At 43.3% G+C, this 16545-nt stretch overlaps 1 protein-coding gene across 6 annotated transcripts in view; it reads left to right on the forward strand.

Annotated features, from left to right (window-relative positions):
- LOC129859393 (E3 ubiquitin-protein ligase MARCHF8-like) overlaps positions 1-16050 on the forward strand; it is a 129586-nt gene extending 113536 nt beyond the window's left edge. For 5 of the 6 annotated variants that reach the window (XM_055929132.1, XM_055929142.1, XM_055929152.1 and 2 more), the window contains 5 exons: positions 2932-3011; positions 11531-11711; positions 13141-13276; positions 14795-14809; positions 15417-16050. In XM_055929132.1, the coding sequence (XP_055785107.1) occupies positions 2932-3011; positions 11531-11711; positions 13141-13276; positions 14795-14809; positions 15417-15721 (717 nt within the window). In that variant the 3' untranslated portion in view covers positions 15722-16050. The remainder of the gene's footprint in view (positions 1-2931; positions 3012-11530; positions 11712-13140; positions 13277-14794; positions 14810-15416) is intronic. The other variant, XM_055929169.1, reaches the window with a different exon arrangement.
- Positions 16051-16545: the final 495 nt, after the last annotated feature.

Genomic DNA, 16545 nt, shown 5'->3' on the forward strand with positions numbered 1-16545 from the left:
TAAAGTCCCCAGCCACTTGGAGCACCACTTCTGGATGAGCATTTTCTTGTTTGCTAATGGCCTTACACAGCTCGCTGAGTGGGATCTTAGTGCCAGCATCGGTTCGTGGTGGTAAATAGACGACTACCAATAACATAGATATTGTGGTCTACAGCTTATCATGAGGTATTCTACCTCAGGCGAGCAATACTTCAAGACTTCTTTAATATTAGACATCGCGCACCAGCAGTTATTGACAAATAGACACACATCCCCATCCCCTCATCTTACTAGACATAGCTGCTATGTCCTGCCGAAACACGGAGATGCCAGCCAGCTCTATTTTATCCTTATCGTTGTTTAGCCGGTGAAACATAACATATTACAGTTTTTAATGTCCCGTTGGTAGGATAGTCTTAATCATAGATCATCCAGTTTGTTTTCCAATGATTGCACGTTGGCCAATAATACGGAGGGTAGCGGTGGTTTACCTACTCGTCGGGGATTTAATGGGGATTTGGGCCTTGTCTCGACAAAGCAGTATATCTTTTGTGTCAGACTCATTAATTATTTTTTTTAATTGTCCAGTTCGAGGTGTGTAATTGCTGTGCTGATGTCCAGACTCTCTTTTTGGTCATATGAGATGGTAGCAGCAACATTATGTGCAAAATTAGTTACAAACAATGAGAATAAAAACTAACAAAATAGCACAGTTGGTTACGAACCCGTAAAACGGCAGCCATCCTCTCCAGTGCCATTATAGCCAGTATATCTGAGAATTATATAGTTAACACAGTACCTTCCTCATTTTCCCCGTCTTGCTGGTGTGTAATAACACACTATGTAAATGTTCTACTTCCACAGTTAAATATTGTCTCGTCTTATTGATTTTAAAGACAGTTCCTCTGTTTTGATCATCACACCCCTACATGCGGTTATTTTTCTTCATATGTATTTGTGTGTGTGTGTGTGTGTGTGTGTGTGTGTGTGTGTGTGTGTGTGTGTGTGTGCAAGATTGCACGACAATCAGACAACAAAGTGAGAGAGAGAGTTACGCTAAGCAAGCTGGTCCTGGGGCTTTGTTCACAAACAGACCCCACAATGCCCCAGGACAGCAGCACAATTAGACTCAACCAAATCATGAGAAAACAAAAAGATAATTACCTGACTCATTTTAAAGAAATAACAAAAAAACTGTGCAAACTAGAATGCTCCTTGGCCCTAAACAGAGAGTACGCAGTGGCAGAATACCTGACCACTGTGACTGTCCCAAACTAAATGAATGCTTTGACTATGTACAGACTACAGACTCACTTCACTTGCCTTGCTATTGAGAAAGGCCACCGTAGGCACACCTGGCTCACAAGAGAGGACAGGCTATGTGCACACTGCCCACAGAATGAGGTGGAAACTGAGGTGCACTTCCTGACCTCCTGCCAAATGTATGACCATATTAGAGACACATATTTCCCTCAGGTTACACAGATCCACAAAGAATTTGAAAACAAACCCAATTTTGATAAACTCCCATATCAGCAGCAAGATTTGTGACCTGTTGCCACAAGAAAGGGCAACCACTGAAGAACAAACACCATTGTAAATACAACCCATATTTATTTTCCCTTTTGAACTTTCACTATTTGCACATTGCTACAACACTGTATATAGACATAATATGACATTTGAAATGTCTTTATTCTTTTGGAACTGTGAGTGTAATGTTTACTGTTCATTTCACTTTGTTCATTATCCACTTCACTTGCTTTGGCAAGTAAAGCCCTTGAATTGACAGGCAGAGAGAGAAGGTGAAGGCAGAGTTGAATTCATTGAATAATTTATTGATCTCATCCAACCCCTGAGCTATAAATTGCCCTATAGTTACAGATGTAGTCAATAGGTAATTAGTGGGTAGTAGAGGCTAATGCACACAGTGCCTGTAGCCTGGGAGGCTTCTGATTTTATTTATTTATTAAATGTAACCTTTTTTTAACTAGGCAAGTCAGTTAAGAACAAATTCTTATTTACAATGATTGGGGAACAGTGGGATTTTTACCTTGTCAGCTCTGGGATTCGATCCAGCAACCTTTCGGTTACTGGCCCGATGCTCTAACCACTAGCCTACACCAGATGTACCGGGACATAATATTACAACACACCTCTACTACCACTGACTATAAGGCTACACCAAGGTTATAGACAAAAGGATTTCTGATCCCATTTGTTACTACCACACCAGTGCTGCTAATGAGTGTTTTAATGAGGTATAGAGCTTATTCACGCCATGACCATGATCGTTTGAAATCCAGGCTCGCGTGGCAGTTTTGAAGTACTTCATTGAGTCCATGGAAAATGTTTTAACACTTTCACGTTCAACCTTTAAATTAACAGATAATTAATAAACCGACTAACTGAAAATACGAGTATCTGCAGAAGTAGTTTTAAGTTTTGAAACTGGTTTTCCAGTTGTTGTTTTTTTCAAATGTTTTGCCGTTTGAAATAATTCCGTCAGATGCCAGCTAGTGGTAATGTAATGTGAACTAACAGCCAGCTGTACTGTGTATATTTGTATAAGTTTGGTCGGCACTCTTGACAGCTCTGAATCCCTTTTATCTCCTGGACTCTGTCAGTGTGGTTGTTGTTTTTATCACGCTGTGCGTCAGTACATGCCATGTTTATGATGCATTCCGTGGAAGTGTAGTAAAATGGACTGGATGAAGTTCTACATAAGCTATTTGCTTGTTCTCTAACGTTGGAGATATTTCCTTTGGCAGTCTCAGAAAATACCCTTGCTAGCTAGCTAACGGCTTGCTATCTGAGGAAGATACAGAGCTAATCGAAGGCCAGCTCTTTCTCTTTATTGTAAATGAAGCCCAATGTTACTATTTTTCTGGTGATGCCGATGAGACTAATCAGAATTATATTGGTTTCTCTCTCTCTCTCTCTCTTCCTCAGGCGGGGAGTCCTACCTCCGTCAACGCCCCCTGCAGCTTTTCACGGTCATCGGTCACCCCCTCCAACCAGGACATCTGCAGGTACTGTACACACACCTTTAAACAATAACCTTTAAACTCTAACCCCTGAACCCCTGACCTTTAACCCTCCAACCATGACATCTGCTGGTGTACATCCTTCAAATGCTTTGGGCTGCTGAGGGTTTACTGGCTCTGGATCTTAGCAGTCCCATGTTTAGTTGATTTAGTTGATTGAAAGCAAGGTGCCAGATGGGTTACATATGGTGTTGTCTGATGCTAAACAGAATAGACGGGAGCTAGATATGGCAGTGAGGAGTACTACACTGTACTGAAGAATAATACTTTATTGTCCAGAAATGGTGTTCAGCTTTATGCCAACCCCTTTGTGCAAGGTCAGGAAGGGAGTTTCCCTGATTTAACTCTCCATCCTTTCCTTTATTTTTTTTGTTTGATTGCATGCTGGCCTTTTGTTTCATTTCATATATATTTTTTCTACCCATCTCTCCTCCATCCTGCTATCCATCTATCCTTCTCTCCTGTATGGGTTTTCTGCTATCGTCTGCCCGACCATCCCTTCCTTTCTCCCCTCCTCCAACCTCCATCCCTACGATCCCACACACACAGCCTTACCGCCACATCTCCAGACCAGGGCTCCCAGAAGCCTTTGCAGACCACTGTGGTTCTGATGAACTCCAACAGCAAAACCTCTCAGGGGTCAGGAGGAGGCATCTCTGTGACAACACTCTGCCTGGATACCCCCCCAGCCTTCAAGCCCTCCAAAGGCCGGGGCGGGCTCTCCTTCGGGACGGAATGGCTCTCATTGCTCCGCCCCTCCACCGTCAACGGGACGCTGAAGTTCTCTCACTCTCTGAACGATGTGGACCAGCGCATGGACAGCCTCTGTAGCGGACTGCACTTCATAGACCGGACCTGTTCTGAAGGAGAGCTGGATGTAAAACCTAAACAACCCAACACGGACCAGAAGTCCAAGATGTTCAATGGCAAAGCAGCCACACTCCCACACCCGGCCTCGAACCATCCCCCCTTCCCCACGCACACACTCACCCGCACACACCCTCACCTCGTTCCCTCATTCACCAACAACTACAAGTACCTCACCCACGAACACTGCCTCCAACCTCACTCTTCCGGCGTCCCTCCTCCTCCTCCACCACCTCCTAACTCCCACCTCCACCCGCCCAGCTCCAAACTCCTCCGCCTCTTCCTCCCCTTTTCTCGCTCCTCTACCTCTGCCAGTCTGCAGTGTTCTGAGCTGGGTAGCTATGCCTCCCGCCTCCACATCACCAAATCCTCCAGCACCCTAATGGGGCGCAATGAGCCTCCCCTGGGGGGGAACAGAGGGCCTCCTGGGGGATGACGATGTGTTTGAGATCCCCCTGGGAAGGACCGGAACTTGGACAGGGGCTGGAGCTGGAGCCCCAGGAAGTGGTGCCAGAAGCGGGGATTCGGGTCGGCTTGGGGCAGCCCCCCTTTGCTACATGGACGAAGACAGTGATCTGGACCGTTTTTCAATTCTAGACCGGTGTTCGTCACCTGCCCATTTGGACAAAATGGGGCCTCTCACGCCAGGCCCGCTCTCGCCCTATTCGCTGTCCGGAGACTGCTGCAGGTGGGTGATTCCTGGATTGTGACCCCCCTGTGCTGTGAAGTGGTAGACTTCTCCTGCTCACCCCCGTGCTGTGATGTGGTAGAGACACATAGAATTCCATGGCTGGATCCTGCCTACGCCTCCTGTGATATGACGTGGTAGAGCCCTGCCCATCCCTCCTGTGAAGTGGTAGTGACTGTGCGATCAGGGACTAGCTGGAATGGAATGGTCAGTCACATTTTGGTCTATTCTCCAAGTATGCTTGCGTGGGTGTATTTTATTTTTAAATTGAAAAATTTAATTTAAATAATTAGCTTGCTGGTTATCCACAGAGACAGCAGGCGTGGTGGTGGCGAGGGGGAGAGACACAGACAGAGGAGAGAGAAAGACAAAAAGAAAGGGCGAGAGGGAGCAAGTGCTTTTGGATGAAGGTGTTCTGATTTATCACTCCTCCTCTGTACCAGTGGAGGCTCCTCAGAGGAGGAAGGGGAGAACCATCCTCCTCAGTGAATTTAATAAAAATTGTGAAACATTAAAAATGTTATCCTTTTTAGATAACACTATACTAAATATATTCACGTGTCACCAAATAATTTATTAAAACACACTGTTTTGAAATGAAGATCTACAGTAGCCTCAAAAGCACTCTGTAGTGTAGCACTATGGTGAAGGCGGAGGACAGCTTGTTTCATTCCTCCTCTGGGTACATTGACTTCAATACAAAACCTAGGAGGCTCATGGTTGTCACCCCCTTTCATAGATTTACACAGTAATTATGACAACTTCCGGAGGACATCCTCCAACCTATCAGAGCTCTTTTAGCATGAACTGTTGTCCACCCAATCAAAGGTTCAGAGAATTAATCTAGTACTGAAAGAATAAGCTACAGCTGCACTGCATAAGCTGCACTGCAGTGCATAAAAGGTGGTGAGTAGTTGACTCAGAGAGAGAAAGACAATAGTTGAGCAGTTTTTAACAAATTAATTTCTTTAAAAATGAAGGAGAAGCTAGAGAGATTGAGCGAAAGAGGGCTAGCTATATTTTGTTGTATATTCACTTAGCTAGTGAATGCAGCTGGCTAGTTTAGCCTACTCAAACACCAGGCTCAAACAGTGGAGGATGCTATGTTAGCTAGCTGGCTATGGCTATCCAACGCTGGAACCTCTTCCAAATCAAGGTAAGCTTTTGGTTTTATTTTCTGCCGGTGTAACTGCTAAACTGATTGCTGAATGTACACCGCACTGCATGATTGTAGTGGGTTTACTAACGCGTTAGTTCTAGTAGCTATGTTGACTATGACGTGAGCTAATATGCTGACAACGATGTAGGCTGTGTGTAGCGGTAATGATTTGAAGGTTTGGTTTGGAAAGGTTGTTTTGCCTGGTCACAGACAACTGATGTGTTGTGCAATTAAGTCCACAATTGAAGGGAAAAGGTGAGAGGAGGAGAGAGCGTAGATACGATGAGGAATTATACAATGAGTAAAATTATCATGCTGTGGCTGCTAAGAATGTGAACTGTGTCTGCATGTGATCAGGGGTGTATTCATTCCGCCGATTCTGTTGAAAAACATTTCTTAAACAAAAGAAAACGTAAAGAAACGGGGATAAACATACCTGAATGTGTCCAATAGAAACTCTTGTTTGCAACTGATAGATGCAGGCAAGAGTGTGCAAGGTGGTATTGAATGTGTCACTGTCTGCCACCTTGATTACTCAAATTTTTCTCTTGACCTGTAAACGTTCATTCATAGGCCAAGTTAGGGTGTAGCAACTTCATGATGGGTACAGGGAAAAGGTGAGTATCATGTAGTAGCCTAAACCTATGCTGTTACATTGAGCTGGGTGAATGGAATATGAATGAGAGTCATCCAATATGCTATAATAGTAATAAGTCCATGCTCATTAAAAAAAACATTGTCCTGCCTCATCTTAAATGTCACCGACCGCCACTGCTCTGTACTTCCTGTAGAGTCAGAGGTTAAATAACCTTTATTTAACTAGGCAAGACAGTTAAGAACAAATTCTTATTTACAATGACGGCCTACACCGGCCAAACCCGGACAACGCTGGGTCAATTGTGCGCCGCCCTATAGGACTCCCAATCACTGCCGGTTGTGATACAGCCTGGATTCCAACCAGGGTGTCTGTAGTGACGCCTCTAGCACTGAGATGCAGTGCCTTAGACCTCTGCGCCACTCGGGAGCCCAAGGAGCTTTAATTGGACCCTGTTCCCTTTATATGGGCCTATGCACCCTGGTCAAAAGTAATGCACTATAGAAGGAATAGGGTGCCATTTTGGACGCACACATGAACTGCAGGGTTGAGACAATTCTAATTTAATTCCAGGCAATTCAGAAAGTAAACCAAATTCCAATTACACATTTTCCTCATTGAAAAGCATTGAAGAGATTGGAATTGGAATTTCAGTGTACTTCCTGAATTGACTGGAATTTAAATGGAATTGACACCCAACCCTGATGGACTGAGATCACCACTTATGCAAATCCTTCCTGTTTTGTCTGCTCTGTTCTGTTCTGTCCTGGCTATTACCCTAATAGAACAGTCTTTCTGACACATTATTGGAGTGGCTCTCCCTGGTTTGAGTCGACCTGAACAAGAGGAAATGATCAGAAATCGAGCCAGCACAAATGTATTGCAAGAGATATCAGTACAGTGGGAGTTGGAGAGACAGAATTTTGTTGCTGAGAATTTTCAGATGAGGAAATGCAGATGAGCTTCTTGATTTCCATAAATTCACTGAAAACCTATACTAACACGTGATTATTTTAACAGCATTGCACTTTTCATGTATACTTTAAGCCATCTAATAGCCTAACCACTGATCAAGCAACAATATGGACTAAACGTTCAAATCCTGTTACTGCAAGATAATTTTGCTGTGACAATGTAGGTAAAATGAAGATCCTACATCTCTGCAGGAATACACAGTCGTTATAATGAAGTTATCTTTGTTTCTCTATCATCCTGTTTCCATCATCATTTTAACCCGTGTTTCCCGCTGGCATTTGAATACGTTCCATGTCGAGATCTGGCACCTGCCATCTCACTATCTCTGCGCAACAAGACGTGTTCTGGCTGACGGAGCAAATTTAATCCCTGTTTCTGTAATATTACCAGCAAGCCAGCAGTGCATAAAATGTACACCAATACAGCCAATTTATTTGCCAATCAACAGAGAGCTTAGGAACAACTCACAGTCGTCTGGTAAAGCACTGTCTCACAAATTAGAATACTAGTACACATACTTTATGAATAACATTATGGACTCAGTCTGGTGTGGTACGTGTTGATTAAAATCTCTCGTTAACTCTTCTAAATTAGTGAGACGGATTGAGGGAATCAACTTGTTTTTCTCAGTGCTTTGCAGAGCTGCATACAAACACACCACAACAACCTACCCCAGCAATAAACACTACCTCTTCTTATCCCTCCATCTATACCTCCATCCCACTCCATCTTCCTCCACCTCGACTCCTCCTTTGTTCATGTTGTCGTTTAATCTTGTGAGGCTTTGGGCAGATCAAACTCATTATCCTCCTAACTGACTCGCTATACTCACCTCCCCCCTTAACCAAGGTGCGTGTGTGTGTGCGTGTGTGTGTGCGTGTGTGTGTGTGTGTGTGTGTGTGTGTGTGTGTGTGTGTGTGTGTGTGTGTGTGTGTGTGTGTGTGTGTGTGTGTGTGTGTGTGTGTGTGTGTGTGTGTGTGTGTGTGTGTGTGTGTGTGTGTGTGTGTGTGTGTGTGTGTGTGTGTGTGTGAGATCGTGATCACCTCATGGTTATGATCAGACAGGAGGCACTCCTTTGACCAACTTATTTCTGTGCTCTCAGTCTCTGTTCTTTCCTTTCTTTTTTTCTGCTCTGTTCCATTTTGTTATTTTATTCTGACTGAATATCATGCAAAATGCTGTTTTCATTGTAATTCAATGTAATATGGCTCTATAACGCTTGTCAAGGACAACTAAGAAGACTTTGTCAGTAAATTACCATGGCAGGTCATTTTCAAGTGTCTTTAGGCCTTGAGGAAAATCACTAGTTTCATGTTAAGTATTAATCTTCAAGGATTTGCCCTTTACTCTGTTTGAACACAAATTATGCCTTCATTTTACATTCATTTTGAAGTGAAGCCACCCGTATTGGGTGAGAGAAAGGGCAATATTTTTTTTAACCAAACTGTGACCATCTCAACTACAGTGGTTGGTTTTTCTGCCAGAGAATTACCACCACTTTGTCCCATAGCTGCCTTTACTCAACACAATCCTATTCTGTTTTACGTAAAACCACTTAATCCCATAGCTGCCTTTACTCAACACAATCCTATTCTGTTTTACGTAAAACCACTTTGTCCCATAGCTGCCTTTACTCAACACAATCCTATTCTGTTTTACGTAAAACCACTTTATCCCATAGCTACCTTTACTCAACATAATCCTATTCTGTTTTACGTAAAACCACTTTATCCCATAGCTGCCTTTACTCAACACAATCCTATTCTGTTTTACGTAAAACCACTTCATCCCATAGCTGCCTTTACTCAACACAATCCTATTCTGTTTTACGTAAAACCACTTTATCCCATAGCTGCCTTTACTCAACACAATCCTATTCTGTTTTACGTAAAACCACTTTATCCCATAGCTCCCTTTACTCAACACAATCCTATTCTGTTTTACGTAAAACCACTTTGTCCCATAGCTACCTTTACTCAACATAATCCTATTCTGTTTTACGTAAAACCACTTTATCCCATAGCTGCCTTTACTCAACGCAATCCTATTCTGTTTTACGTAAAACCACTTTATCCCATAGCTGCCTTTACTCAACGCAATCCTATTCTGTTTTACGTAAAACCACTTTATCCCATAGCTGCCTTTACTCAACACAATCCTATTCTGTTTTACGTAAAACCACTTTATCACATAGCTGCCTTTACTCAACACAATCCTATTCTGTTTTACGTAAAACCACTTTGTCCCATAGCTACCTTTACTCAACACAATCCTATTCTGTTTTACGTAAAACCACTTTGTCCCATAGCTACCTTTACTCAACACAATCCTATTCTGTTTTACGTAAAACCACTTTGTCCCATAGCTACCTTTACTCAACACAATCCTATTCTGTTTTACGTAAAACCACTTCGTCCCATAGCTGCCTTTACTCAACACAATCCTATTCTGTTTTACTTAAAACCACTTTGTCCCATAGCTACCTTTACTCAACACAATCCTATTCTGTTTTACGTAAAACCACTTTGTCCCATAGCTACCTTTACTCAACACAATCCTATTCTGTTTTACGTAAAACCACTTTGTCCCATAGCTACCTTTACTCAACACAATCCTATTCTGTTTTACGTAAAACCACTTTGTCCCATAGCTACCTTTACTCAACACAATCCTATTCTGTTTTACGTAAAACCACTTTGTCCCATAGCTACCTTTACTCAACACAATCCTATTCTGTTTTACGTAAAACCACTTTGTCCCATAGCTACCTTTACTCAACACAATCCTATTCTGTTTTACGTAAAACCACTTTGTCCCATAGCTACCTTTACTCAACACAATCCTATTCTGTTTTACGTAAAACCACTTTGTCCCATAGCTACCTTTACTCAACACAATCCTATTCTGTTTTACGTAAAACCACTTTGTCCCATAGCTACCTTTACTCAACACAATCCTATTCTGTTTTACGTAAAACCACTTTGTCCCATAGCTACCTTTACTCAACACAATCCTATTCTGTTTTACGTAAAACCACTTTGTCCCATAGCTACCTTTACTCAACACAATCCTATTCTGTTTTACGTAAAACCACTTTGTCCCATAGCTACCTTTACTCAACACAATCCTATTCTGTTTTACGTAAAACCACTTTGTCCCATAGCTCCCTTTACTCAATGCAATCCTATTCTATTTTACATAAAACCACCTCATATTTTCCTATTTCAAATCAGCCAGGCCTTTTTGGAGCCTTGTGTTGTGAAGCAGGCTCATTGAGGATTCATCTCTGTCTCGGCTCAGCTCTGTTAGAGGGCAAGGTCAGTGTTCTGACAAAGGCCACATTTGCCCGAAATTTCAATCGTCTTGTGCTCCTGCTCTCGTTTTATATTATTTATTATTAGGGAGGTTGCTCAGAATTCTCAATAGAGTGGCGTGTGTGTGCGCAGAGTCACTATAGTGATCTCATGCCCCTCAACGCTGAATGCTGCTGATGTAAAAGACCTTTAAGTTGTCGTGTTTGTAAGCCAAACTGTAACAAACTATACATGTCATTCTAGGCCTTCCCTAGGGATGAGTACCACAGTATGAGTCATAATACCCATAAAACCTAGCGGTCAAACAGGGAAATGGTTCCAATCGTTTTTCCACCATTCATTTTTCCCATAGGGGATTTTAGAAGTCACCTTGTCCGAGAGAGATTTACATGGTTATGAAAATGTTACGCCAGGGTAAGACTACACAAAACACAGCCCTTATTTTAAGTGTTTCTAAAATCCCCTATGGGAAAAGTTTATGGTGGGGAAATTATTGGAACCATTTCCAATTTCCAGTTTTATGGGTATTATGACACCTCCCACCCATGTCTCTCAGAAAACAGCAAATGATTCATGACTGTGAAGTTGATTTGGGAATAATTACATTAGTTTGTCATTATTGAGTTTCCTCTTGGGGACAGTCTCTGTGTTGGGGTTGTGTTATTAGTTCAGATGTGATCAGTATGTCTGTCTGTGTCTGATATAGACTCTGATATCTACATTTCCTGGTAACATCACTGAGTTGTGTCTCTGTCTGGGCTGTATTCTGCCTCTGGAGTCCTGTCTGTATACTCCTCTAGGGTCACTGAGAGTGTGTTAACTCTGTGTCAGTAACTGTCTAGAGACTGTCTGTTGTCTGAATATCTGCTATGGTCTACTAATCTGTGTCTGTGTCTCTCTCTGTAGGATCTGTCACTGCGAAGGAGACGATGACAGCCCACTGATAACACCGTGCAACTGTACGGGCAGCCTACGCTTTGTCCACCAGGCGTGCCTGCAGCAGTGGATCAAGTCCTCGGACACACGCTGCTGTGAACTCTGCAAGTACCAGTTCATCATGGAGACCAAGCTCAAACCCCTTCGCAAGGTGAGACTGAAGGTGTGTGTGTGTTTGTGGGGGTGAGGGGGTGTGTGTGTGTGTGTGTGCACATACTACACTCATTCTGTTCTAGTCTACACTCCCAGAGATGACTGTGACCAGAACATGCAGATGTGAATCCCACTCGAAGACACTGAGAAGACAGAAAGCTGTTTTATTTATCTAATACTGATAAGAGTAGCGTGACATTGGGTTTTCGGCTTTTCGGTTTCGAGTGATTTTGACATGATACAGTCTTATTTAAGGCATTTATCAATCTTTAACGCTTGCAGATTCAACATTTTAATTAAAATGATAAACTGAACAAAAGCACTTAAATTCTGTTAATAGTTATCGTCCCCGTCCCCCCCCCCCCCGGGTTAATTTAGATCCTGGGTTAATTCAGTACAATACCATGGAAACCAGGCCAAATCCTCATTACGCCTCATCCTCCCTCCTCGTCCTCTCTCATTACGCCTCATCCTCCCTCCTCGTCCTCTCTCTCCCTCTGCCTTCTCTCTCTCCCTCTGCCTCCTCCTCCTCCTCCTCTCTCTCCCTCCTCCTCCTCTTCCTCCTCCTCTCTCTCCCTCCTCCTTGACCTCTCTCTCCTCTCTCCCCCTCCTCCTCTTCCTCCTCTCCTCTCCATCAGGATGAAGTGTCTTTATTATCTACCTCTGTTCCTCTGTAAATGTTGCATTATTCAGGAAGTCATGGTGCCAGGATATTGGTTTATAGGACTGGCACACTGGGATCTATCGCCAAGGAAGACAGATCTATACCTCCTTTCTGCCAAGGAACAGTGGATAGGAAGAGAAGTCCACTTTCCCTCCCTGCTCCTCTTCTTCCTATTCTCTAATTTGTCCTCTCCCCATTCTATATTCTGTCATACCTCTCCTCTCCTCCACTCTCATCTCTCCCTTTCCTCAAATCAATGCCAATAAATTGTCTACATTCATTTCATGTTTGTCATAAATCATTTCAAAGCATGTTGACATCTATGAAGGTTATTGAGAGATTGCATCTGATATTCAGGAGGTATAATGTAGCAAAACCTTTCGTCATGTATTTGACTTTGAACATTGATTTCAATGGGTTTCATGGATCAATAAAGAAACAGTCCCGTGTGTTGGATCTGTAAGAGGTTGAGTAGTACTGGACAGCTGATAAATAGTTAACCAGCATCAGTGTGTAACTGAATGATCCACATAACACGGACAGAATGATGGCCATCAAATATTTAGCACTCATTTAAGCAGCTTGTGAAGAGAGGCATGCGAGCACTTTCTGCCAGACTGCTCATAGTCCATTGATGGTCAATCGCCCAAACCCTGTCCGAGAGAACACAATGGAGTATTTAAGTGTGTGTATCTGACTTAAACGCTTTCGTTTTTTCTCCCTCCCTCCCTCCCTCCCTCCCTCCCTCATCTCTTTCTCTCAGTGGGAGAAGCTCCAGATGACGTCTAGTGAGAGGAGGAAGATCATGTGTTCTGTGACGTTCCATGTCATCGCCATAACTTGCGTGGTGTGGTCCCTCTACGTGCTCATTGACCGCACTGCAGACGAGATCAGAGCAGGTCATCACAGGCACCAAAACCATCACAACACCCCTCAGAGTGGACACTGCACACCCTTAAATACTTTCACTGCATGGCAAAAACCTCATTACACCCCTCACTCAATACAGTCATAACATGCCAAAGCACCACAACACACAACTCTAGTACAGTACAACGTGACACACACACTGTGACGTAGTTGTCAGTTAAGACAGCCCCCCGCGCTGATTCAGAAGGGTTGGGTTAAATGTGGAAGACACATTTCAGTTGTACAACTGACTAGGTATCCCCTTTCCCTACTCTCGGGTCAGGCCCGTTCGCGCAGATTGACATGTTGTGAGGATCATTATAAATCTAAAGTCAGTGTTTGTGATATTTATTTGTAATAACGAGTAAGTACCCACTGTATCTCTCTCTTTATCTCTCTCTTATTACATCAAGTCACTTGGTAGACAGCACTCTCAGCATGGTGACAATTAGAACTGTTTTTCTGGGTCTGGTAAAGAGCAACTGAAGGCAATTAACAACTTCTTCGGGTAGAAAACAGCCTATGATATTAGTCAGAAACATGTATTCTAGTGTGAAATATACAAACTATGATACTTTTGGTCATAAAGTTAGTCTCATTCAAAACAGAGATTTGCGAGATAATTAGGAAAAAATGGTATGTCACTGAATGAAGGGTATCGTAACAGTTTTCCTTGAATTTGGTTTATTTCAATCCTGCCCACATGTCCACAGCTGGCATCATCCAAGTAATCATCAATTCTTAGAGCATCTGCACGCGACCTGATAGTAATGCCCATGGTCAAAATTGTCTGAAATTCGATATCCCTATGGAGCTAGTTAGGGAACATCAGTAAATTACACAATATACATGGGACAATATTTTTAAATGTCAATAGCTCCAAATTTCAATTAATTAACCTCAAACCAACTCTAAATTGTAGAAATGCATATACAAATATTGAAAGCATTTAATAAAACAACTTAAAGGTGTGCAACATGAAAATATTGATCCATTTACATTGTGAAATGTATTGACGGTCCCTAACTAGCCCCATAGATAGGCTATCCGGATGAAGCTAATTGGCGAAAGACGTTGCCTATCTTGATTGGTAGTCTTGGCTACTTCCAGACACAAGACCTGGTTAGACTGTTTCAAGTTGTCTAGAAGGGTGAGTGGCTGTAACTGTGCACTGTTTTGGCAGAGTAAAAAGACAAAACGCTCCCCACGTTCGAACACATACACAAGAGACACCCACATCAAAGCACGCCTCCAAAAAATCTCCATCTCAGTCGCATTTCCTAATGAGGAGAATTGAAACCAAGGCTAAATCAGGAAGTTCAGCTCCCCTTTAAGCTGTTATTGTACTCTAGAGAGAGGAGTCGGGGGAGGGGATAGAGCCCCACCCTCTTTTCACCAGTGTAAGTGAATAAGCAGTATAAGTGCATGATAAACTGAGTTATAAACTCTCCACCCTCTCTGTCTATCACTGGTAATACATTGTAATGGCAATCTCTTCACCCATGCAGCCGGAAGAATCCCAGGTAAACTTTTCACCTTTGACCGTTAACCATGTTTTATGTAATTTCCTGTGAGACTGGGCTTTGGTGTATAGGGCTTTTTCTAATTGAATCTTACCTTGATTCCTGTCATCCTCCCTCTTTGCCCCCCCCCCCCAGAAAAGTTGTACTTACTGTACTATGACTGTGATATGTGGTTGTCTTACCTAGCTACCTTAAGATGAATGCACTAACTGTAAGTTGCTCTGGATAAGAGTGCCTACTAAAATGTAAAATGTTTTTAAAACGCATTGGAGAAGGCCAGAGTGGAGGGACCTTGGACCTTCTTCTCCAATCTGTTTGGGAAGGAGGTGAGGAGATAGGACGCAAGGAATTGCAGAAAGAGGAATTGAGATAGAGCCTAGTTCCTGTTCCTCCTTCCTACAGTACAATACCCTCCCTTTCTTTACCCTACTCTCCTCCTCATGGTAGAACTGATCCAATTATTTCACCCTCCATCTCTTGTAGCATCTGCATCCTAGATAAGCATATAAATATTTGTGACTGTTGGCAATGTATTTTACATGTCTCTCTCTCACTCTCCCTCCCTCTTTCTTTCTTCTCGCTCTCGCTCTTCTGACTCTAACCCCAGGTATCCTGGAGTGGCCATTCTGGACCAAGCTGGTGGTGGTAGCCATCGGCTTCACGGGTGGCCTGGTCTTCATGTATGTCCAGTGTAAAGTCTACATCCAGCTGTGGAGGAGACTCAAGGCCTACAACCGGGTGATCTACGTCCAGAACCGCCCAGAGATGTGTAAAAAACAAGTGTTCGAGAAACTGCCCCTCATGGAGCCCAGTTTGGAGCACAAGGAGGCTCTGGCCCTCACCCAGTCTGACACAAACTCCTCCCAGTACACAGAGACAGAGGACTACAGTATGGAAGTGCTACATGTCTGACCAACATATTACTGAAGCGCCCACACCATTTTACATATACTAATACACAGGCACACTCTGGCTGACCAACATATACACACACAAACACGAGCAAACCGAGTAAAAAACACACAGACATGCATAAGACTATAGTATGGGGGTTGTACTAAGGTGTGAGTGACCCACCTTCACCCTGCCCCCATCTCCACACAGTCTGAAACAGTATGGACCAGTCCCCTCCCCTCTCCCAGGACTAGACCTCCTTCACTGGGCCAATTGACCCCTCACACACACACACACACACACACACACACACACACACACACACACACACACACACACACACACACACACACACACACACACACACACACACACACACACACACACACACACACACACACACACACACACACACACACACACACACACACACACACACACACACACACACACACACACACACACACACATATATCCCCCTCTGGGGGAACAGGACTGTGACAGAGGATCTCACTCGGCTCCAGAGGTTTCAGTGTTTCTGTTGAGCTGTTTGTTTGTTGCTTAGTGTGTTAGCTTGTTTGTTTGGTTTATTTGTTTTACTTCCTGTAAATCATGGGCTAAACCATCATGGATCAGTGTGTAGCGCCGCCGTTTCTCTGGAATATTTTAGAACATTCTGGAACATTGAACATTCCAACTACTGCCACCGTACTGCTGTCGTCCGAGAGCCCGCTAAGGCCCGCTCCCCCGCCTCTCTGAGTTTGGGTCTGGATCAGACTGGATCTGACTGGATTGGACCGGATCTGACCATGCATTGAAGCACTTTTTGGTTTCTACCAATA

Source organism: Salvelinus fontinalis, chromosome 1 (assembly GCF_029448725.1).
Source record: "Salvelinus fontinalis isolate EN_2023a chromosome 1, ASM2944872v1, whole genome shotgun sequence".
Classification (NCBI taxonomy): domain Eukaryota; kingdom Metazoa; phylum Chordata; class Actinopteri; order Salmoniformes; family Salmonidae; genus Salvelinus; species Salvelinus fontinalis.